The sequence below is a fragment of the Ochotona princeps genome, chromosome 15 (genome assembly GCF_030435755.1).
Source record: "Ochotona princeps isolate mOchPri1 chromosome 15, mOchPri1.hap1, whole genome shotgun sequence".
NCBI lineage: Eukaryota > Metazoa > Chordata > Mammalia > Lagomorpha > Ochotonidae > Ochotona > Ochotona princeps.
This window is the reverse complement of record NC_080846.1, coordinates 15592993-15615881: the sequence shown is the minus strand read 5'-3', so window position 1 is coordinate 15615881 and position 22889 is coordinate 15592993. Positions and strand designations below refer to the sequence as shown.

General features: G+C 42.9%; 1 protein-coding gene across 2 annotated transcripts in view; it reads left to right on the top strand.

Moving 5' to 3' along the window:
* The first annotated feature begins 9928 nt into the window (after window positions 1–9928).
* The window catches only part of SLC17A8 (solute carrier family 17 member 8), a 39343-nt gene continuing 26382 nt past the window's right edge, over window positions 9929–22889 (top strand). For both annotated transcript variants that reach the window (XM_004589623.2, XM_036492398.2), the window contains exons 1-2: window positions 9929–10152; window positions 19470–19722. In XM_004589623.2, the coding sequence (XP_004589680.2) occupies window positions 10052–10152; window positions 19470–19722 (354 nt within the window). In that variant the 5' untranslated portion in view covers window positions 9929–10051. The remainder of the gene's footprint in view (window positions 10153–19469; window positions 19723–22889) is intronic.

Here is a 22889-nt window from a genome sequence, read left to right as displayed (position 1 = left end):
ATGTTCCTTTATGTGGTGGTAAAGCCAGTGTTGGACTTGCACATGATGGTAACTGAGGCAGGAAACCTACTGTCTACTTCAGGGGTAGGCTATTTCCAAGTTCATGTCCCATCGCCAGCAACAGTGAAGCCACAGCCAAATGGGGGCATCTCCAGGAGCATACAAGAAAAAAACTCATGAATCTTGAAACCAGATGAAAAAGCTGGATGTTTAAAATGAGGTTCACATTATGGCATCCATGTGCGATGCTTACAGAGTGGGGAGTCTTACACATTTGTTCCTATGTTGGAACAGATCCAAGAAATGTTTCTACGAAAAAAATCGTATGTCTGACAACGTGTGCTTTTCAGATCACTTTGGTGCAGAGATGGAAGAGGCTTTCAGCAACAGGCATCCTTGGCAAATCGCTCAGACTTCCTGTGAGGGCGTCATTTCTGTCCGCAACCTCAGTGAGTCCGTGCATTCTCCCTCGGTAATCCCGGCACTCCCAGGTCTTGTCAGACCAGCATTTAACTCTGTCGCCCCAAGTTAGAATTTCCTGTTTGAAAATGATTTATGGAAGAGGCTATTTCATTCAAAAATTGAGCAAGTTGTTTATTTCTCTGGAAAGTCTTAATTGAGCCCATCATTGAGACCTTCATGCCCACGTTGCCTTGCTGGAGCCACAGAGGAAGCTTCCTTGACCACACTTAGCTTTGGACTGTGCTGTGAAACCTGCCTCCACACCAGGGATGACACAGGGTCATTCTAACATTCAATAACTTCTTTAAAAACTGGTTTGCCTTTACCTTGTATAGTCTCATAGACTTTTTCTTATTTTTTTTTTAAGATTTATTTATTTTTATTGGGAAGTCAGATACACAGAGAGGAGGAGAGACAGAGGAAAATCTTCTGTCCGCTGATTCACTCCCCAAGTGGCTGCAATGACTGGAGCTGCGCCGATTCAAAGCCAGGAGCCAGGAGCCTCTTCCAGGTCTCCCATGTGAGTGCAGAGTCCAAGACTTTGGGCCATCCTTGGCTGCTTTCCCAGGCCACAAGCAGGGAACTGGATGGGAAGCGGGGCTGCCAGGATTAGAACCAGCACCCATATGGGATCCCGGCGAGTTCAAAGCAAGGACTTTAGCCACTGGGCTACCATGCCGGGCACTAAAGTTGCCTAGAGTTTAAAGCCAGGTGTAGACTGTTAAAAGAATGAGCCAAACTTGCAGTTCTCTCTCTCTCTTTATCTCTAACTTTAAATAAATCTTTTTTAAAAAAAAAATCTTTACTCTCCAATTAGCAAGTTTTCCCAGCTGTAAAGCGAGGATCACACCTTGTTAGTAATAAGTAACAACACAGTGGTGAGTGCTGAAGACATACTCCCACTTTGCTAACCATTGATATAGATCTCTTACATAAACTCTGCTCAGATGAGAAGTGAATATCTCACTTAGCACAATCTGCATGTGTTTATTCTTCAGAAATATGTTTAAAAGGTGCTATAGGCTTGTTACTGTGAGATTGTTGGGACACAGATGGGAAGGGGGTAGAAGTCTTGCCCTCAAGAGGTTTGTCCTGTGGTTCAAAGGCAGCCAGGGAAGCAGTTACCTACAGAACACTGTGCTGCAGCTGGGACTGAGCCCTGGGGAGGAAGGATACCCGATCTAGGACAGTGGAGAAGGTGTCATGGAGGAAATTAGACCCAAGCTTGGTCTTTTGTGGAGACTTGTGTGTGTGTGTGTGTGTGTGTGTGTGTGTGTGAATAATGTTAACAAACAATCACATAGGTATCCTGTGTTCCTGAATTATGCTGCACAGACTGGGAGGGCGGATCAGGTCATTCTCAACAGCCTCTTGAATATTTATGAAAGCTTCCAAATTAAGGAAAATCTGACCAAGTAACTTGATGACCAAGAAGAGCAGAAGAAATGTTAGTTGCTTAAAAGGTTTTCTAGTAGTGCCAGAGATGACAGCAAGGAAAGGCCATAATAATTTATAATGTTATTTAATATTTCCAAAGTTTAGGAATCCACACTGAGGAGCTCAGTAATATATCAATGGAATAAAGAAATCTCTTTTAAGACAGTCGCTGATGACTAGGGGGAAGACTATCTGGCATGCATTCAGTTAGACTACCAGCAGATGTCGCTGTCTTCCAAGTAATCATCCATTGCATGAACCTTTTTGCTGATGCACATTTTTGAACACAAGTAGATTGGCAAAATATTAATAAACATACCTGCCTTGTGTTATTGAGTCATAAACAAGGGATCTCATGAGAAATACCTGTGGAAGGTACGTGGGTTTGTTCTGTCTTGATTTTCATCATTAAATACTAGTAATCCTTATCACTGTTCTGTCTGTCAAAATTATCTGGATACCCAGGGTTCCTTCAGCAACTTCAAGATAAGCAAAGGTGGTAAAATAAACTCCCCCAAAGTCCTCCAAAGATTGTACTCCCATGGTACAACTATGGTTACTAAATGACCATACTTGCTAGGATATTTTAGTTTGGGATGCAAGCATGATGGAGTCTTTCATCATACATGATATGCAAAGCACAACTGAAGTGCTAGGGTTGGCATGATGGCGTAGCAGGCTGCTCCTTGGCCGTTGGCACCGGCATTCAGTACAGATGCTGGTTTTCATCCTGGATGTTCCATTTTCTACCTGGCTTTCTGCTAATGGCCTGGGAAAGCAGCAGATGGCCCAAGAACTCTGGCCCCTTGCTCATGTGGGAGACCAGGAAAGAGCTCCTGGCACCTAGCTTCAGATCAGCTCAACTCTGGCCAGTATAACCAATGGATGGAAGATCTCTCTACTTCTCTTTATCTCTTTCTATAAAATCTGCCTTTCAAATAAAAATAAGTGAAGAAGCTAAGGTGTGCCTACGCAGTAAAAACTGGATAAAAAGAGTCATATTTCCCCCATTTTCACACAAGGGGAGGCTTCAATCAAAACCTGAACCTAAATGGGAACATACACTATAAAGTACATGGAAAAATGAAATTAGAAGACAAATTAGAGGGAAAAAAAGATTTTTCCATCATCTATGCAGACAACAGACTAAAATATTAATAATTGAGTTTCTTATGCTGAGGCTGTTGGCAGTTGTATCCTCCAAGGTCAGATAATACCTAACTTATCCAGGGCAACCGGTGACAACCGACAAATGGGCACAAGAGCATGGTTTCTTTTTATGTCTCTGCTTGATACCTCCAAATGCCACTGGTCTTCTCCATGCCTGCGGCTTCAACAGTAAAGCAGAGTTCTAGCTGTAGTTACAAGACTCAAAGGGGCAGTGAGGAAAAAAAGATGTCTTTCATAAACATAAGAAAGTCCTGTTCTGAGCAAATGCTTGTTTTTCCTGCAAGTGTGAAATACCTCACAGCAATGATTGCATCCATTCTGGGTTAACACCTCCTAACTTTTCTATATTTCAGGTTGTTTTCTTTTTTAGGTATTTGTTTATTTGGAAGGTAGAAGGAGTGGGAGAAGAATCTTCCAATGGCTGGTTCACCCCTAAAATGCCCAGATCTCCCTTGCAGATAAGAGCAATGTAAGCTCTTGGGCCATCATCTGCTATTTCCCAGAGAGCACCTTGGCAGGAAGGTAGAATCGGGAAGCTCTCTGCGAGGGGACGGAGCACTCCATGCAGTGTCTCGACAGCCTTTCCAAATGCCCACGTCCTCAATTAAATGTTTGAAAACTCAAGGATTCGTCAGTTTTTCTGAGGCATGGCACAGGCAGGCTTTAGCGTCCTTCCCTACCCCGCAACAGTAGGATTTTAGGATCAGAATATATGTGGAGTACCACAGTGGTACAAGCTTCTAAAATGAGGTTTAGGACCTAGTCGGATGTCTGAAGTCTGCTGGCCAGGTTACCTTGGCAGAAATCTGAGTCCTGATTTCTTTTTTTCTTTGTTTCATAGGGTTGTTGTGGGAATCAAATGAGGTGTTTGAAAGTCCCTTGGATTCATGCTTAACTAGTCTGTTGAAGAAAATTTCAATGACAAGAAAATCTAGCTTTATTCACTTTGATGAGTACTAATGATAGTTACCAACAACCCACAAATCTTAGGGCAGGATCGAGAGAGGTCCTGGTTAAAAGAGATTTTTATGTTGATCTCAGCGTGTTATGGGGTTGAGTAGAAGAACTGTGGAGCTAGCACAGGAAATGGGATTGGTTGGAGAAGCTGCCACAGAATTTGGGGGAAGGAAGCCCAAGACCATTAGTTTTCTTCATTACTTTGCTTCTTTATGATTTCTCTTATACAAAAATGTAAATAGGTTTATCTTTAGTCCAGACCCTGGTGAAAATTCTCCAACACTTTGGTTGATTTAATAAGAAATCCTTATCCTTAGATAGTTTCTCTGGGATAAGTTGGTTTGCTTTTCCGCTCTTGCCAGATGGGTAGGACTCCGCTTATAATGAGCCCATGAGCACGTGAAAATTCCTCCTGTCCCTGGGCTGGACTGTCAGGCTTGGCTGGAGACTGACTTAGTGTCACAGGTTTGGGTGTTAAATAATCACAATAGCAGAAACTCTGAGAGAAGCAGAAACTCTCTTGGCTGATCCCAAAGAGGGTCATTTGCCAAATGGATGTGGATATTTCATGAAAGTCATCCCAGAAAGGCGTCCGAGTCTAGAGGGACGGAGACTGGATGGCCGTTAGAAACACAGACCCCTCTGCACCCCCTGTTGCTGGATGCTCTCTCCACCTACACCCCATAGAAGACACATAGCTACTTCAATGCGGACCAGTAGTCGATCCTTTTCAAAATGCAAAGATGAGGAGAATTCGGCATCTGGCTAGCTAAGCATAGTGCGGCTCCCTACCTGTAGTCCATTCAACGAAAATTTGAGAAATGGGAAATCTTTTTTTTTTTTTTTGAGATTTATTTATTCTTATTGGAAAATCAGATACACAGAGAGAAGGAGATACAGAGATCTGTCCACCGATTCGCTCCCCAAGTGGCTGCAATGGCTGGAACTGAACTGATCCAAAGCCAGGAGCCCAGAGCCTCTTCCAGGTCTCCCACATGGGTGTAGGGTCCCAAGGATTTGGGCCGTCCTCAGCTGCTTTTCCAGGTAAGCTGCACACAAGGAACAGAGCACAGCCCCAACCACCCCCACCCCAGGTAAGGTTTCCTCACGCTGTTTTCCAAGGGAAGAGAGAGACTGTGGCTGAAGCTGGCAGATAGTAGGGCTGGGACTTGAATACTGGGGGTCTGAGTCCACCCTCACTGGCCTACCACTGGGGTCTTCTGTGCTGGGAACCTGCCTGGGTCTCTATTCCACTTCCTCCACTCAACTCTGGGACCAGGATTGGATTCTCCAAGCCCTGTGCGCCCTCTGCTGGCCTCATTTGGGCATGGCTACTGTGCCCGACAAACCCTTGAGCATCGCTTCATAAGGCACCCAACTTTCTTGGAGAGGAACCCACCTGTAATACCTTTCAGAGGGCACCCCAGATATCATGTGTTGCCACCCGCCACTTGCAGTCAGTTGCAGGATCTAGGGAAGCAGGGCCACTGGAATATGAACCAGCGCTCATATGGGATCCTGGCGTATGCGAGGTGAGGACTTCAGCCGTTAGGCTACTGCACCCAGTCTAGGAATGGGAAACCTTAGGTATACAGGATTTTGGAGACCTGACACCATAAGAGACACTGACAATGTCCTAGAAATGAAGGATTGCTGTCGTCTGGATGAGAGTTCCTAAAAATGCCTAAGCTAATATCTCTTTCTAATTAAAAAATTTTTGTTTTACAGATTTATTTATTTGAGAGCAGTTAGGGGCAAAGGGAGAGAAACTTCCATATTCTGCTTTACTTCTAGAATTCCTGTAACCGTCAGAGCTGAACAAGGCTAAAGTTCAGAAACAGAAACCCAGCCTGAGTTTCTTAGCTGAGCGATAGAAACCCAAGTATTTGGGCCATTACACGCTGCCTCTCAGGGCACAGAAACAGCTGAACTGGAGCAATGGACGAACCAGGGCTGGAATCAGGTACTCCAGTGTGAGATGTGGGTATTATAAGTGGTGGCTTAAATGATTATGCCACAATGCCTCCTTGAGAAGGCTTTAGCGTAGGATGATGGGAAATCATCAAATGTATAGTACGTGGCTGGATTTTCTTCTGATATGCATGCACTCCATGTATCCCCAGAATTCTGATTCACAGGTGTCACGAAATTCTGCATCATGGATACTTCCCTTTCTTTTTTGTTGTATTTGTTACTTTGGGATCAGGAGTATATATTCCAAAGCTCTTCCACGGTAACTGAATTACATGAATTCACTTCAAAAACTTGGTGCACAATGGAATTACTTTAAAAACTAAGTTTATTTTGATGGGGGGTGTCAGGAACCTCATTCCAGTCTTGCTTTGTACCACATGGGCACACCCATCCAACCCTCTGACACTGGCTCCCCCAGAGGCCACCCTCTGTCACTCGTGTCTGTGCTCCTCCGTGCCTTTCTTCTGCTTGCCTCACTCTTCCTCACCCTGAAAGTTAATGCCATCGTTATCTCCTCATGGCAGCCCTCTCCCACTCCTATTTTTTTTTTTTACAGTAAGTTAGGAATGGGAGAACCATATTTAAGTTCTACAACCTGTTTCTTGAGCTCTAACTCTATGGTTGACAGTACTTTGGGAGCCTATCATCTTTCTGTGGGTGATCCAGAATGCCTTTATTTTGTTTAAAGCTTTATTTATTTATTTATTTGAAAGGCAGAGAGAGTTCCAGAGAAGAGAGGAAGAGACAGAGATACATCGTCCATCTGCTGATTTGCTCTGCAGGTGGCTGCAACAACTAGGGCTGCGTCAAGCTGAAGCCAGGAGCCAGGAATTCCGTCCAGGTCTCCCATGTGGGTGGCAGGCGTCCAGGTACTTAGAGCATCAGCCACTGCTTTTCTAAGAGCCCTAGCAGAGAACCGGACTGGAAACGGAGCAGCCAGGAACTGAAGTGGTCCGATGCCCATATGGTGTGTCAGTGTTGCGCAAGACAGCTTCATCCGCTGTGCCACAGCCTGAGCACCTAAAAAAATGTCTTGGACATAATAACTCAGGAACGATGGACTTCCCTGAAGCGCCTCCTGAGGCTGTTCGTGTTCCCTCAGCCTTCTGTCATACCACTGCTTGCACTACGACAGACTCATCCAGTTTCTGATTTATTTGTTTCTTGAAGAAAAATACTACAGTTCAACCTATCTCACGAGTGTCCAAGAGAGGCCACTTAGTAGGTTCTCAAGAAAAGGAACAAATGAATAAATGGGTGAAAGGAACCTCAGTTATGCGAGGCCTGGCCTTGTATTTTCTTATTTCTATTACCAACAGTTCCAGTGTAAAAGTTTTGAGTACAGGCTCTGATGTCAGGCTGCTTTAGTATAGACCCCATCTTGTTTTTCTAGCTGTGTGAACCTGAGTAAATATATATATATATACACATGCTCATCTATATATATACACACACACATATATATACATGCTCATATATATATACACACACATATATATATACACACATGCATATACACACACACACACACACACACACACACACACACGTATATACTTTGACTGGCTCCTGGAGGACTGGTGTTGTTTTATAGCAAATTAAGATGCCTCTTGCAAGGCTGGTATCCCATGTGAGATCTGGGGAAGTAATGGAAAGCAGCCCAAATGTCTAGGCCCCTGTATGCATCATGTGGGTAACCTGGATAAAAAGCTCCAGGCTCTGGGTTCCACCTTTGCCCAATCCTGCCCAGTGGGATCATTTGGGAAGTGAACCAGGCAATGGAAGATCTGTCTCTGTTTCCCCTTCCCTCTAACTCTGCCTTTTAAATAAATAAATCTTTACTTTAAAAAAATCATAGACCTGAAGGAAAAATTTTAGAAAAATACATAAGAAAAATTTTAAGGAAAACTAATCATTTAAGATTCAGAGAAGACAGAAAGGGAGAGAGAGATAGAATATCATACAGAAAGAGCAAGATAACAGTATAAAATTAGAGAAAATAAGGTATTAACCACAAAGCAGTGTTGGGGAGACTGCAATGCTATTTAAAAAAAATGCTTAACACAGAGTTTGGACCATAGGAAAAGCTCAATAAATATTAGCAAATAGAGAATGGAATCTTACCGTTTGTAACAAAATGGACTCAGCTGGAAACCATTATGCTTAGTGAAATAAGCCAGTCCCCAAAAAGCTAAACATCATATGTGCTCCATGATACATGACAGTAAAAAAAAAATCCTATAAACTGTACAAAGGAGATCAGCCTACTGGGAAACAATGGATAAATACAGTATGTGTCTTTACTTCTAAATAATAATAGAATTACCTTTGCTATTTGTAATTATATTTTAACGTTATGTTCCTTTATTATACTTGCTGTGCTATGATACATTTACATATTAGAGAGTGAAGCTTGTAGTGATGAAAAGATGGCTATGCCATTCTAATAACTTGGGGAACAATAGTAGAGTGAAGGGGTTACAGGGAGGGAGAGGGGGAAGACTTTTGTTCCCTGTGCTTATAAATCTGTACTGTGGAAAAAAAAACATCTTACAGAAATTTCCAGTAATATTTAACCTATCAAAGATCCAGTTCTGAGTTGGTTTCATTTAATTCAAATTCAGGATTTGGACCGCAGCTTGCAAAGGGCAAAGATTGGTCCTGTGATAATGACTCCAGGAAAATGGACGTGGCGCCCACAGCGCAGTGGTCATTCCTCGGCTGTCCCCACGGGGAGTGGGGGCCGGGGGGGAATCCCTGTCTCAGAAGAAGGCCGTGTGTTCGTCAGACACAGCGTCAAGCAGCCTGGAACGCAGGTGCAATGCAATTGTTCATCCCCTAAATCTAACTAGGACTTTGGTTACACTTGAGTTCAGGGGATCTGGAGGTACGGAGGAAGAGAGACCCTTTGCTTTATCTGCCAGGGATCCTGACGGCATGATATCTGGACGAGACTTAGGGGCCCCAGAAGTGACTGTGATGCGGGGTCAGGTTAGTTCCCCTGGTGGCAGTACATCTTGGATAAACTCCGGAGGCCACAACTCAGCAATGTTGTGGAAAACTGAAGGACAAGAAACAGGGTTCAGGGGTCCCACGGAGGGACTTCAGTTGATAGGGTGTAGAATTTTTCACCTATTTTTATTTTTTATTTTTCCTGGGACAACGAGGAGCCAGTGAAGGTTCTAAGCAGGTGCCAGGACTGGCTCTGTTATCTTAATCAATGTCCCTAGCCATGTCTACATACCTTCCGGGAGCATGCTCTGTCCATGGGAAACAATCAAATGCCCTCCTGCGTGTTCATGGCCTGGGTTTTGCATTGAGCCCACTCAAGTACAAGTGTTCCTCTGGGCACTGTACCCAGGCTAGCATCCAACTGAACGATTGTTTCACGGCTCCCACAGTGGCTGGGAGCCTGTGAGCAGGCCTCAGAAAAGCATAGAACTCGTACATGTTTCAGACACTAAACTTCCCCACTGGATGCCTGCTCAGGCCCAACGCTCCTGAATAAGCCCCAGCAGTCAAGGGCAGGTATTGTGCTGGTTACTATAGCACCCCCTGGAAAGGAACACTCCGGGATAGTCACAGGCTGCGCAGGGAGGTAGGAGGGGCTGGACTAGGCCGCAGGTGCAGCGGCTGCTCTGGGGGCTCCGCATGAGCTGGAACCCACCGTGGCTTCTCCAGCTGCAGCCTGGAGAGAGGCAGCGTTCAGTCCGAGAGTGGCTGTCCGAGGCAACGGCCACCAGCGGTGGCTGCTGCTGACTTGTAGTTTTTCAGGGGGCTGAATTCCCAGCCAGACAACTCTTGGCTTTTTTTTTTTTTTTTTTTCCTAGGAGGAACTCCAGAAGGGTTGGGAGAGGAGAAAGTGGTCTTGGAAAATCTGGGCTGCATTTCTTCTCCTTTCTGATTCTAAGCGCTTCCCTCTGTGAGAACGGACTTCCAGGTGTTCCAGGAACCAGAGCAGTCTCCACTCCTGCCAGCAGAGAAGATGCCAGTTTCTGGAACTGGTTGGTGACAGCTTGCAGGTGCCTCTCCGACTCCCTCCCAATCCAAAATGCCGTTCAAAGCTTTTGAGACATTCAAGGAAAAATTTCTGAAACCTGGGAAGGAAGGAGTGAAGAACGCCGTGGGAGATTCACTGGGGATTCTACAAAGGTAAAGTTGGAATGCTAACGTGAGGTTTATTTCTGAGTAGCCTCGCGTCAGCAATGCCTGAGCGACTTTGTGTTGTGTTTATAAAACCACAGTTTAATGAAGTGAGGTGGATCAGAGCAGATAGCTGCTGTAGCCTCTGGTTGTTCCAACAGTTTATGTTACGAGGCTGATGGGAAAACTGCATCAGAAAGTATTGGGCTGAATTAAGAATACTTAGTTCTTGTTGAGACAAGTATGCTGCCAATGTAGCAGGGTCAGCACTTACAGGAGATAGGGGCAAGGTATATGGTATGTTTGGCCTTGGATCAGAAAAGATTTAAAAGGCAGTATTTCATGTTAGCTCAATGGCAAATTTAGTTATGCTTTGAGCTGAAATGATTTTTTGAGGGTTTTTTTTTTTGGCAAGAATCTTTACCTTATTATATATAGAATCTCTAAAGTGGCTCCTGATTGAATGGCTTTCAAAAAGAAAAGGAATAGTACAATAATTTGAGGAAATGTAAATAAATTAGTAGTATTCCTTACAGCACAAAATCTCAAATGACTGTTAAGTGGGGAAATGTTAAGTTCTGTCATTGTATTGAATGAGATTTTAACCCAACCCCCAAAAATATTTTAAAAGTAAAATACGATGTTATTAGAAAGAGAATTTGTCATGAATTAATGGGTTTACGTGACATTCTAATTTGTAAAATGTTATAGACATAGTAAATGCCTTCTCGGGTTTAATAAATGAGTTAATCTGTGGTCCTTATATGCAAGGTGGGAAGACTCCTTTATTTCCTTGGCATAGATAGAAAAAATACTTTTGAAAGGCTTTCTGTGTATCTGAATCATCATTTTTAATCTTGGTTAGTGAAAACACCACCCAGCATTGCCCATTTAACTATGCTATCTCTTACATTTAAAATCTTGTGCAATTAAAGGATTGTCTCTAGGTAATGTACACCTATTTCTGAGACTCTTCCTGCTTCTTGGGTTTAACATATGTGCTCCCTTCAGTACCAACACTGCCACTGTGCCATTGTTGATGTGCTTATGTAATAAGAGAACAGGTTGGGATCCTATTGATGTAGTAATTACAGTAAAAAAGATCCAATGGAACCTCCCCTCAATCATCATTTTTAGATGAAAACCTAGACCAGTGACAGCAGCCAACTAGAGAATGACTATACTAACATTTTGGAGGCGAATGTTTGATGCTTTTGTTGCACGTTCCTTAGGGAACCTCTTATTGTGGTGATGTACATTTGATTAAAAATGCAACAAGAAGGCACAATGGCTTCATTGGCTATTTCAAGTGATGACAGACAAATTTGACAAAGTTAGAAACAAAAATCCATGACTTAGGGTTATGCTCACCATTATAATCACCCAACTGTACCCGAGGTTTTAAAATGCTTGACAAAAGTACTTTACAATTTTTTGAACTTCAATTTGATTTTTTTGTTTGTTATCCTTTTTTTGGTAGGAGATTGACCCCAAAAGCTGGATTTTTTTACATGTGATTGGATGATCATATAAAGATCTTTTTGTTTGTCAAACTGGTTTGCTTAGAACTCTAAAACAATTAGTAATTTCCAAGTTGGGTGACTTCAACCAAAAATTGAGTCATGTCTAAAGACACTGAACTTCATCCTGACAATGATATCTTAGGACAACAGAAAAATGACCAGCACGGTGTTTAAAACAAGTCCTTGTCATTGTGTTGGCTGTCGTAGTTGTAGAGGCTTTAGAAAAAATGAGGCAGAACTCCAACTCCTTCTTTCAGTTACCTCAGAAGATTAACTATCGGCAGAGGAAGGAAAAATAAGTGTGACTTGATGGATCTTCCAAGCTGATCCTCAGCTCCAGTGGTCTAAGCTGAGTTTCAGAATAATCCAAGCCAGCTCTAATGTGCACTTCATGTTAGCTGCATATCTATAAGATAATGATATGAAAGCACTTTGCCAGGAGCCTGGCATATAATGTGCAATTCTTTATTACTCCATTGATTTTCACATAAAATATGTGTGTATATATATCTATATATCTATATATCTATATCTATATATATAAAGTGAAACTCATGGCAGTTTTCTGCTTTACAAAGGGCATTTGGAAGTGAAAAACCCCTGCTTCCTAGCCTGGCAGGCAGTGTAAATCATAGATGTTTAGTAATGTTTGAGGCTGAGATCATCATCTAAATGGGATCCTTGAGATGCTTTTTAATCAGAGTGTTTTTCCTGCGGGAGGGAGAGGCAAAAGCCCAGAGAAGCTTTTCAGAGTTCACACATGGGGTTGATTACAGTCAGGCATCATTAGCCTTCCTGGAAAACAGACATTGTTAAGAAACAGGTGAGCAACTAATCAGCTAAAGGAACAACAATAGTTTTGAAGTGCAGGAATATAGGGGATGTACTTGCTTATGGTCTAGTGTTAGACTATACTGATGACAGAGAGAACTTTAGACCTAGAAATTAATGTTCATGGCTGGGTGCAATAGCCTAGAGGCTAAATTCTCACCGTGAATGTGTTGGGATCCCATATGGGCATCGGTTTGTGCCCTGGCTACTCTACTTCCCTCCAGCTCCCTGCTTGAGGCCTGGGAAAGCAGTAGAGGTTGGCCTAAAGCCTTGGGACCCTGCACCTGTGTGGGAGACCCAGAAGAAGCTCCTGGCTCCTGGCTTTAGATCAGCTCAGTTCTGGCTGTTGCAGCCACTTGGGGAACGAACCAGCGGATGGACGATCTTTCTGTCTCTCCTTCTGTCTGTAAACCTGCCTTTCTAATAAAAATTAATAAATCTTTAAAACAAAAAAAAACGAGATTAACGTTTAGAAATGTACATGCAGCTTTGTTCAACCTAAATGACATTTGATGCATAGGAATATAATGAAATAACGGCAAACACCTACTAGTATGTTTTAGGCTCTGTCAACTCATTGAATTCTGTGAGGGTGCTTTTCAAAGTGTCAAGGGTTGCACATTCAACACATGGATCACCTGGGCACCTGACAAAGGCAGATGTGTTAAGGCATGCTCTGAGATTAGACAACCCTGGGTTTCAGTTGCTTTTATTTCTTGCGTGAACTCAGGCCACATGGCTACAAGGGGTGATTCTAAGGATGGGGAATTTTTGTTCTTCAAGAGCCAAATATTTAGATACTTATAACATCATTTGCAGACCATACATAATTATCAATTTAAAAGTTAACCTTCGGGCTCGGCAGCGTGGCCTAGCGGCTAAAGTCCTCGCCTTGAAGGCCCTGGGATCCCATATGGACGCCGGTTCTAATCCCAGCAGCTCCACTTCCCATCCAGCTCCCTGCTTGTGGCCTGGGAAAGCAGTCAAGGACGGCCCAATGCATTGGGACCCTGCACCCGCATGGGAGACCCGGAAGAGGTTCCAGGTTCCCGGCTTCGGATCGGTGCGCACCGGCCCGTTGTGGCTCACTTGGGGAGTGAATCATCGGACGGAAGATCTTCCTCTCTGTCTCTCCCTCCTCTCTGTATATCTGACTTTGTAATAAAATAAATAAATCTTTAAAAAAAAGTTAACCTTCTGTAGATTTCTTGAATTTTGAGTTGTACCTGAAGTTGCCAGAACAAATGATTTTGTGGACTTCGTATGGCCCGTGGGCCCAAATCCCATGCTCAGCTCCTCCCCGTGGTTTCCCACCTCCCTTAGGGATACAGTTAATCTCCTTTGTGTGTCCTCTATGGTTCCGTGTTGTCTGTGGGACCTTGAAAAGTTTCTAACTTAATCTCTGGCATTCTCCTCCTGCTCTATTCCACTTGGGACTCGGGCCTTTCTTGCTCATCCAGGAATTCCTCACACCCACTCTCATCTGGGCTTTTGCACCACCTGGTCCCTTTGCCTAAATACTTGCCATCAGAATGGTCTGATGGCTCATTCCTTTGGTTTCTTTCAGCTCCTGCCTGAAAGTCTGCCAAGGAAGACTTCCTGGCTGTCTAGTTATAAGATGGTGCTCACCTTCCGTCCTTCCACTTCTTCCCCTGTCCTTCCTTGCTATTTCATTTTGTTATTTTGTTTTATTAAACCCGTTTTAGGCAAGGTTCTCTGGGTCCCAAGGCTTTGTGCTGCCCTCTACTACTTTCCCAGGCCACAAGCAGAAAGCTGGAAGGGAAGTGGAGCAGCCAGGACACAACCTGTGCTCACGCGGGATCCTGGTGCTTGGAGGTGAAGGATTAGCTAGTTGTACCGACAAAATGAGTGCCCAAATGATGCTTGCAGCTCTACTTATGGGGAAGTGTTTCCCTCATCACTGCTCTTCAGGGCTATCCTGATGGTTCTGTTGTGCAGCCAAAGTCCATTTCTCCTGGTCCCTAACTCACCAGACTGACCACCTGTGAACCAGGCTGTTTCCTCTTTTGTTTTATTCATTCCTAGAATTTGCCCATGGGTGTGAGTTAGTGGAGAGGCATTGTTTTAATAGTAAGAGACATAGGAGTCTGGATCTCTGGTATGAGCTGACTTGGTCCCATGGCTCTGCTCGTACTTATTCCTAGATGTACTACTTCCATCTTCTGGTGGGCATTGCGACTTGGTAGGTCTCTTGGTCCTCAGCTCATGGTGGGGTGAGTGGCAGCTATGAGGTTGCTTGATAGTCCATGATAAGATACTGTGTATCTCTACTATCACTAACATGTTGAGTTGTTTTGTGTACACTGTGTGTATAATTCTGTACTGAACAAGATAATACTTTGTCTCAGAATCCTAAAAATCTTTGCTTTAGTTGCTCTATTAGATTTTCCCAGGAATTTCATTAGGCATCTTCTCCCACCTCAGTTCCTACATTAGTAGCAGGGATTGCAGAATAACATGGCCTTCATGGCAGGATTGCTCTTGTCAAAGTTTACATTCACTACTGAACACCTTTTAACTTTGGAATTTTCTAAAAACGAATAGCCTTTTAAGTTATGGGATAAATGGGTTAGAACATGTAGAAAATGCTGCCCCTCCAATCTCAAAGAAATCGATGAACCATTGTGCTTCTTAGTAGTACAAAGTTTCTTTCTGACTCTTCCTGTATTCGGTAAGGAGCATTCTGTAATCTCAAACCGCTCTATTCCTATGAACTTAGTATTGCAGTAGGCTGGTTATTATGGTGGGCTGGCAACGTTTTGTAATATCTCTCACCCTTGGGCCCATGTGTTCCACTGAGCCATCCAAAGTACTTGTCACTTCTTGCTCAGGAGCTGTGGCATACATGATGTTATCTGTTGGTCCTAGTGGATCAATGTGACATCCCGCGGGAGGTCCAGAAGACATGACTATGACTATATATTGTCATTCATCTTCGGTCAATAAAACAGCTGTCTTATCATCTTTCCTAATGGACATTGTTGATCTTTTCTGAATGCGAATATAATGTAGTATCTGTTTGGGCTCCTAGAAGTACCAAGTTCTGTCACTCATTTCTATAATAAGATCCTACAAGTCTCATTTTAATTTTGCTGCCTTTGTCTAAGAAGGCCAAGCATTGTCCTGTCCTCTACTATTATAGAATTCTATCATCCCGATTGCTTTAGTTCTGGAGTAGCCCCCCTGCTGCAAACACCGGTTGTAGCTTTTGCGACTCTCAGTGGTGCTGGTGGCTCTATTGTCATTGAATTCCTTATGGGCTTACTGAAGGGTTGTTCCTAGGAGCCTCCTGAAAAACACAGTTTGTTTTTGCATTTCTCTGATCTTGTATAGGAAATCCATGACTGTGAGTTCATCTCTTCGAGACTTTTGATTCCTTTCTCCATAATCTTTTATAACAGTTTCAGCAATACTATTTTTAAAAAGTCAATTAAAGAGAGACGTTTTAATTGATCAAGAGTACGATTAACATGAAGATAAAACAATCATGAATTTTTAAATTTCTAGTGACAGAGATCAAACTTAAATTGGATAGAGGCTATCCAATTTAATTCTTACTAATGTATTTCTATAATTAGATCAAACTGAGAATTCTTTAAACCAGGCATTAAAAATGAAATAGGACTACAAATTAAGTACATGAAACACTGATAGAAAAAAAGAGGACATGGACTTGGACCAAAGAAAGGATGTTCTTGTGGCCTTGAGTGTTCTCTCTCAGAATAAAAATTGGCAACAAGAAGAACAATGTTGAGTATGATTATTGCATCATGACCTGATTTCATTGTGTCCCCACTTCAGGTACGTATGCCAAATGGGAAAATCACTAATGCTCAATTTGAAAGGCAGAAGTCACTGATAGTCAAATGTGCTTCAAAGACGTCCTCATTTCACTGATGAGCCACAAGAAACCCAGAAGTCAGTTTAAAAGTCATAGTCTTCTCTGACCAAAAATTACTAAAAAAAATCAGTACATAATTACATTAAATTTTATCGTTGGACTCCTTGTAATAGCTCTGTTTTAGGTAAGCTTCCAAGAACCAGCTTCGCTTATTAGAACCATTTTCCTACATGTTTACCAGATGTTAAGTCCTGTGTCATGAAGAGAGTGTCCTTTTTATCACCTTTCCAGGGCTCCTTTAACAAGCATCATGATCTGAGTGGATTAAATCAGTGTAAGTCTATTCTATTGTAATTATGGAGGCTAGAAGTTCAAAGCCAAGAAATTGGCAGGGCTGTGCTCCTTCAGAAGGCCCTGAAGGAGGAGTCATCCTTGTCTCTTCCTGGCCTCTAGTGATTGTTGTAATCCTGGGCGCTCTGTTTTGTTGAGGCCTTACTCTCCCCTGCACTCTCCCATTTCTGGGTCTACAGACCCACATTCAATTCTTCCTAAAAGGACTTCAGCCACTGGATTAGAGTTATTCTAATCCAATATGATCTCTTCTTAACTTGATTACATTTACAGACACCTGATTTCCAACTAAGATCATATTCATAGGTATTGGAGATTAGGACTTCAGCATATCCTTTTGGAGGACAATTTAATTCCATATTGAGAAATTCTCCCAAATCCACCTTTCTCATCCCATCCTTCTGTGAATACAGAATGTTCAGGATCCATTTTCAGGCATCCTTTCTTGCTTCCTATGGTACACATTAGCCATGTCCTGCTCCTTTGGTGTAAAGCCTCGCCCACCTCTGGTAGGTTCAGCACTTTTCCAACACGATTCATGCCAAGGTTCAACTCTAGTTATTGATTTCATGGCCATAGGGGAAAAATGAGAGCAAATCCTGAGAATGGTCCAAAGCAATGAAGGTTCCATCTATCCCCCCAGAGTGACGTCCTCCGTACTACTCAACTAGTGAGTAATCAATCCCCAGGATCTAATCTTTAGGGTCTACTTTCAAAATCTCCTATGGATCCCCTTACTTTAGAACTCTGCCCAAGAGGTAAGCTTCAGGACCCCTAAGACTGTTTAGGAAAACACACAACTGCCATCACTGCCTGCCTCAAGGTTGTAATGATATTCATGATTTGTTCCAGAAATTCTGACACGATAGCCACAGAGGCACCGGTTGCCTTGGCCATTACATTTGCTGCTTTTTGCATTGCCATTTTCCCTGCAGACTGTAGCATCTTTTTGTCCCTTCCTTCAATGTTTATATTCCACCCAGGGATCTCTGGTTTGGTGGAGTCCGCCTCACGTGCCTCTACTATAGCTGCAAGAGAGCCAAGGCAAAGCAGCTTTCTCTGCTGTTCAAATGAGACTCAAAATCAAGAGAAGGTGAAAACATCAGACAGCCATGAATGATGATCATCTATATGCTTACTATTAGTCTAATTTTAATTTTTCCCCTTTGGATAGAGATGTGAGTTTGAATGTGTTTTTTTTTCTTTCTTCTTTGTTTTAATTTTAAGAAAAGCAGCAGTGTATGTGTAATGTGATTTGACAACCTAGCTCTTGCAGGGGTGACCATGGGGATAATGGGTACTGGAATAACCTGGGAGCCAGTTTACACACTGGCTGCCTATCCTTATGGTAGAAGAAAGGAAGTAGAAGGATACTGGCTATGTCTCGCCCTCATGTGCCTCCCATGGTGGTTATTTATTGCACAGGTAATTTCCCTTACTCCTCAAAGCAACCATGAGAAGCAGGATTCATCCCCATTTTTCAGCTCGGGTGTTCATTACAAACAGAATTCAAAAATGTCCCCCAATTTTTGTACCAAAACAAAGATTTTAAAATTCCATTTTCCACAAACTGAAGTACCCTCATCCTTACCACAATAAGCGAGGGAATGGATTTTATAAACTTGCAAAAATAAGCTGCAGCTTCTGCCCATGCTGTGCTCCAGATGTTGACCAGGTCACATAGGGAACAAAGCCGAGCCTTCGCCACAATTAGTGGGAACATCTGCATGTTCATAGTTCCATCAGTGCCTAAAGGCTACTTAGCATAATTTGTGCATTGGGTACCCTGGGGCTTGGATGCTTTCTGGGCAGTTGTGGAGGTGGACAGAGGCACATACAACCCCAGGGTGTAAAGCCCCAGCAGTCTGAGACCCCAATTGTCCATTTTGGGAAACAATGACAGATATCACTCTGATATAAAGACCAATTGCAGTCAGAAACAGAAAGATCACTAATAAATTAAGCAGCTGTTACAAATTATTGAAGTCTTCTGGTTTAGTAGAGTCTTCTTAAGAAAGCAGGCTTTTTGTTTGTTTCTTCCTCTATTCTTAAAGTACTTTCCCCTCTCCCACTACTTTTTAACGATTTATTTGAAAGGCAGATTTCCAGAGAGAGGCTGAGAAAGAAAGATCTTCCATTTGCTGGTTCATTCCCCAAATGGCTGCAATGGCCAGGGCTAGGCCAGGTCAAAGCCAGGAAGCAGGAATTTCATTCACATCTCCCATATGAGTGCAAGGGTCCAAGCACTTGAGGCATCTTCTGCTGCCTTTCCAGTTGTGTTAGGAGGGAGCTGAATTAGAAGTGGAGCAATCAGGACTTGAACCAGTGTCCATATGGGATGCTGGCATTTCAAGCAGTGGCTTCACCCTTTACACAACAACCATGGCCCCAATTCATTAGTCTTTCAGCAGGAAATGCAGTGTAGCACATTATTAGAGACAAACTCTGTAGAGGCACTTGCCCCCATACCAGTTAACTTGGTTTCCTCACCTGTAAAATGGCACCATAATCTCTACATGCCTCATGAACTAAGGAGATTTAAATTGTTTAATGCTTACGGAAGTCTAGCAGAGTATCTGGAATGTATGTCATTTTAGTTAACTATGATTGACTTTAATCATAGCAATGCTAATTTTCCAAAATACAGATTGTATTTGGGTTTCCAATGTTGTTTTCTTGTTATTATTTTTTCCTTTCACCCCATACACTTTTTCTCCTAATGCTGGCACTTTTTTTCTTTGTTTTTTTTCACTACGTAGAAAACTTGATGGGACCAATGAGAAGGAAGATCACATTGAACTGAATGAAGAAGGAAGACCCGTGCAGGCCTCCAGGCCCAGGGCCCCGTTCTGTGACTGCCGCTGTTGTGGCATCCCTAAGCGCTACATCATCGCCATCATGAGTGGGCTGGGATTCTGCATCTCCTTTGGGATTCGGTGCAATCTTGGAGTAGCCATCGTAGAAATGGTCAACAACAGCACCGTTTACGTCAATGGAAAACCGGAAATTCAGGTCAGTGTTATTTTTAGTGGCAAGTACTTGGATGACTGCAGGTTGTAAACACCTTGTGGCATGATGAAAGCATGGCAGTCATTCATTGGCAGGACAAAAACCTGGAGGGATTACTGTTGAAGCTGGGCACTGTGCTGGGTAAGGAGGAGAGTTGGGTGGGCCCTTCATAGAAACAGGCAGGTGCTGGCAGGGTGGGATGATGTGCTGTGCTGGTGTATGCGGAATGCTTGATCATAGAGAACAGCCCTAGTTGGACTTCTATATTGTGAAAGAATTCCCAAAGAGGGAGATAGTAGGACCTGGAGGATGAAGAAGGTTTTGGTGAGGAGAGAAGGAAACTTCTTGAAGAACAAGGAACTCAGAGTGTGAAAGAGAAAGAACATGATGTGTTTTAGGAAAGCAACCAAGGACTATTTCGTGCCTTGGAATTTTTGATAATCTCATCAAGACTTATGAGATGTTTGTTAAAATAGTGCTTTGAAGCCTTAAAATAAAATATATAGGATTACAATAGAATTTAGTTATATTACAACGTAGATATCAAAATATTTAAATGTTACGTATGTGACAGTATGTATGAGTCAGAGGACCAAATGCATCTGCAGGCATTTGAAGCTGGGAGCACACTGAGGCTTTGTGACGTGGGATCAAGCACAAGTGTGATTTCCAGTGAGGGAATACCAGTGTGGCTTGTTGCTCATGTTCATAATCACAGAAGCCGATCTGAGCAGTCAGTGAAAATAAAGACGTTCACTTTTTTCTACCCAAGTTAACTAATCCACAGAATTCCATCCATGACTCCCAGTTAAAAATTCCCTAATAATAAAGCCGAGCACCCAAGGCTTAGAGACATCCAAATAAATCCGCGCTTCTTCACACCGATTCTCTCCAATCACACAGGGAATCCTGGAGGGGCTTCGGCAGAGTTGTCCAAGTCTGTGCCCTCCGCCCACGGGGACGTGGCTCCGTGAGAGGGAGGTGGAGGCAGCAGACCCCATTCTGCAGCCGTTGACTTAGGTATACACGCTCTGATGTGACTTAAACAAGCAGGCTGCTTGAATGAGTCACTCAACACCTAAAATTAGTCTTGTCTCATACGTGACGGCCTAGAGAAAGGCTGAGGTCCTGGCAGAGGAAACAAATGAGATTGCATGCCCAGGGGACAACCAATCAGCACAATCTCATCAAACTGAACGCCTGGAACAACCTGTGACTTTGTAGAGAGGCAGCTGCTAGGTCTCTGGTCCTCACCTGTTTCTGAAGAATCATTTAGACTGGAGTTTCCCAAGCCGGTGTCTGGGCAGCTATTGCTCTGTGAGCCGTGCCGTGAAGAACTTGCAGGACGTGTTGCTTGTGTGTGCTGTGTCCACTGAGACGCTTCGCGAGAGGTTGGGGGTGGGAGGTTAGTATTTCCTGAACTGACTTGATGGCAGACAGCTGCTCCCTCTCATGCCACTTCTCCCAGCATCACCTGCGACAGCCTTCTGCCGAGCACTGGTTTGGGAAAATTGGATTTAAATCCATTAAAAAGAAGTGTTTAGTTGGCCTGCACGCAGGGTTTTTTTTTTTTTTTAAACTAAGAAAATTCTGCTAGATGACAACAGCACCATGGAGATTCTCTGTCAAATGTCTAAGGCCCAGCTGCATGTGTCATGAAAAAATATTCTTCCCTTTTGGGGGATGTGAGCTGTGGGTAGACCTGGCTGGGGTGCGGGGAGGGGGAGAGGTAGATATCATGCATTATTTAAATAAAGAATGATGTATAATATCAAAGTTTCAGATGTGTGTCACATGCGTTCTGTCAGCCTTTTGTGAGCAAGGCCAGCTAATTAAAACTTGTCTGTTGAGGCCCAGATCAAAATGAGATGCTGCTTTGCGTTTGTTTGTTGGCTGAAAAGACAGGCTTAGATCAATATAGCCCACCTTGAGGCATAGGGAACAGACATCGTGATGAACGCAAGGAGCCATGTTAGTGGTTGCATCCTAGTTGCTATGGTTTTGTCCTTCGGAGTCTTAGAGAAACTGAATAAGATCTAAACTCTATTCAAATAAAAGAAAATATAAAATATACCATATTTTTTCTGATGTCAGAAGCGGAAGTTTGGTGGCATGTCAGAAGTTCTAGCGCATTCTGATTTATAGCAGGTCATTTTTCTCTTGTGCAAACAGAAAGCAACTTGTCTATCAGCTGAGCATGACAAAATGCTGTGAATGGATGGGGTTTGGTTTGGTTTTCTGTTGTGTGTGGGGGAAAGTGGATGTTTGCACTGAGATATTTTCAAGTCTTTGTTTTCAAAAGCAGGAGAGAAACAAGCAGTATGAACATGGGTCTTTCCAACAAATAGTGGCACTGCAAAGGGTGATTTTTGGCTAATGTGTGAATAACTATTTTTTTCCCTTAATAATTATGAGTTGAAAGATGTGAGACATTTACAACACTGTATGACATTCAGGGAGAATCCCATGACGAGGAAGGCAGGATCTTGGAAGGAAGTATGAGCCTGGATACCGGAAGTGGCACTCCTTCTAGTTCTTTGCTAACTTATACTTCTGTTATTGCAAAATGGGAATAAAAAGATACTGAAAGAACAGGTGAAAAAGTCCATACTGATTCCTTACATTCGTTTCCTAAGATTGCAGTAACAAAGAACCACTAACTTGATGGCTTAAGACAACAGGAATGCATGTTCTCCCACTTGTACAGTGCAGAGTCTAAACTCCAGCTGTGGACAGGGCCCCCCTCCTTTTGAAGGCTCTTGGGGAATCGTTCTTGATTCTTCTAGGAGTTCTTTGGTTTGGGGCTGCCAAACTACAGTGTCTGTCAGTCTCCTCATACGGCCTTCTCCTCTCTACCCCTCATACCTCCCTCTGCCTTTCTTTTATAAGGATATATGTTGTCAGATTTATGGCTGTACTACATAATATAGAACATTTCTTCTTAAGATCTGTGACTTGTTCACATCCACAAAGACATGTTTTCCAACTAAGTTAAAAGTTTCTGGAGGTTGACAAGGATGTCTTTTGGGTGCTATCAGCAATGGTTCATTCATAGACTGTTACAATTTTTTTTTAATTTAAAAATGCTTTTTATTTATTTATTTATTTGAAAGGCAGAATGATAGAGAGATAGAGAGAGGAACTGCCCTCCACTAGTTCACTTCCCAAAT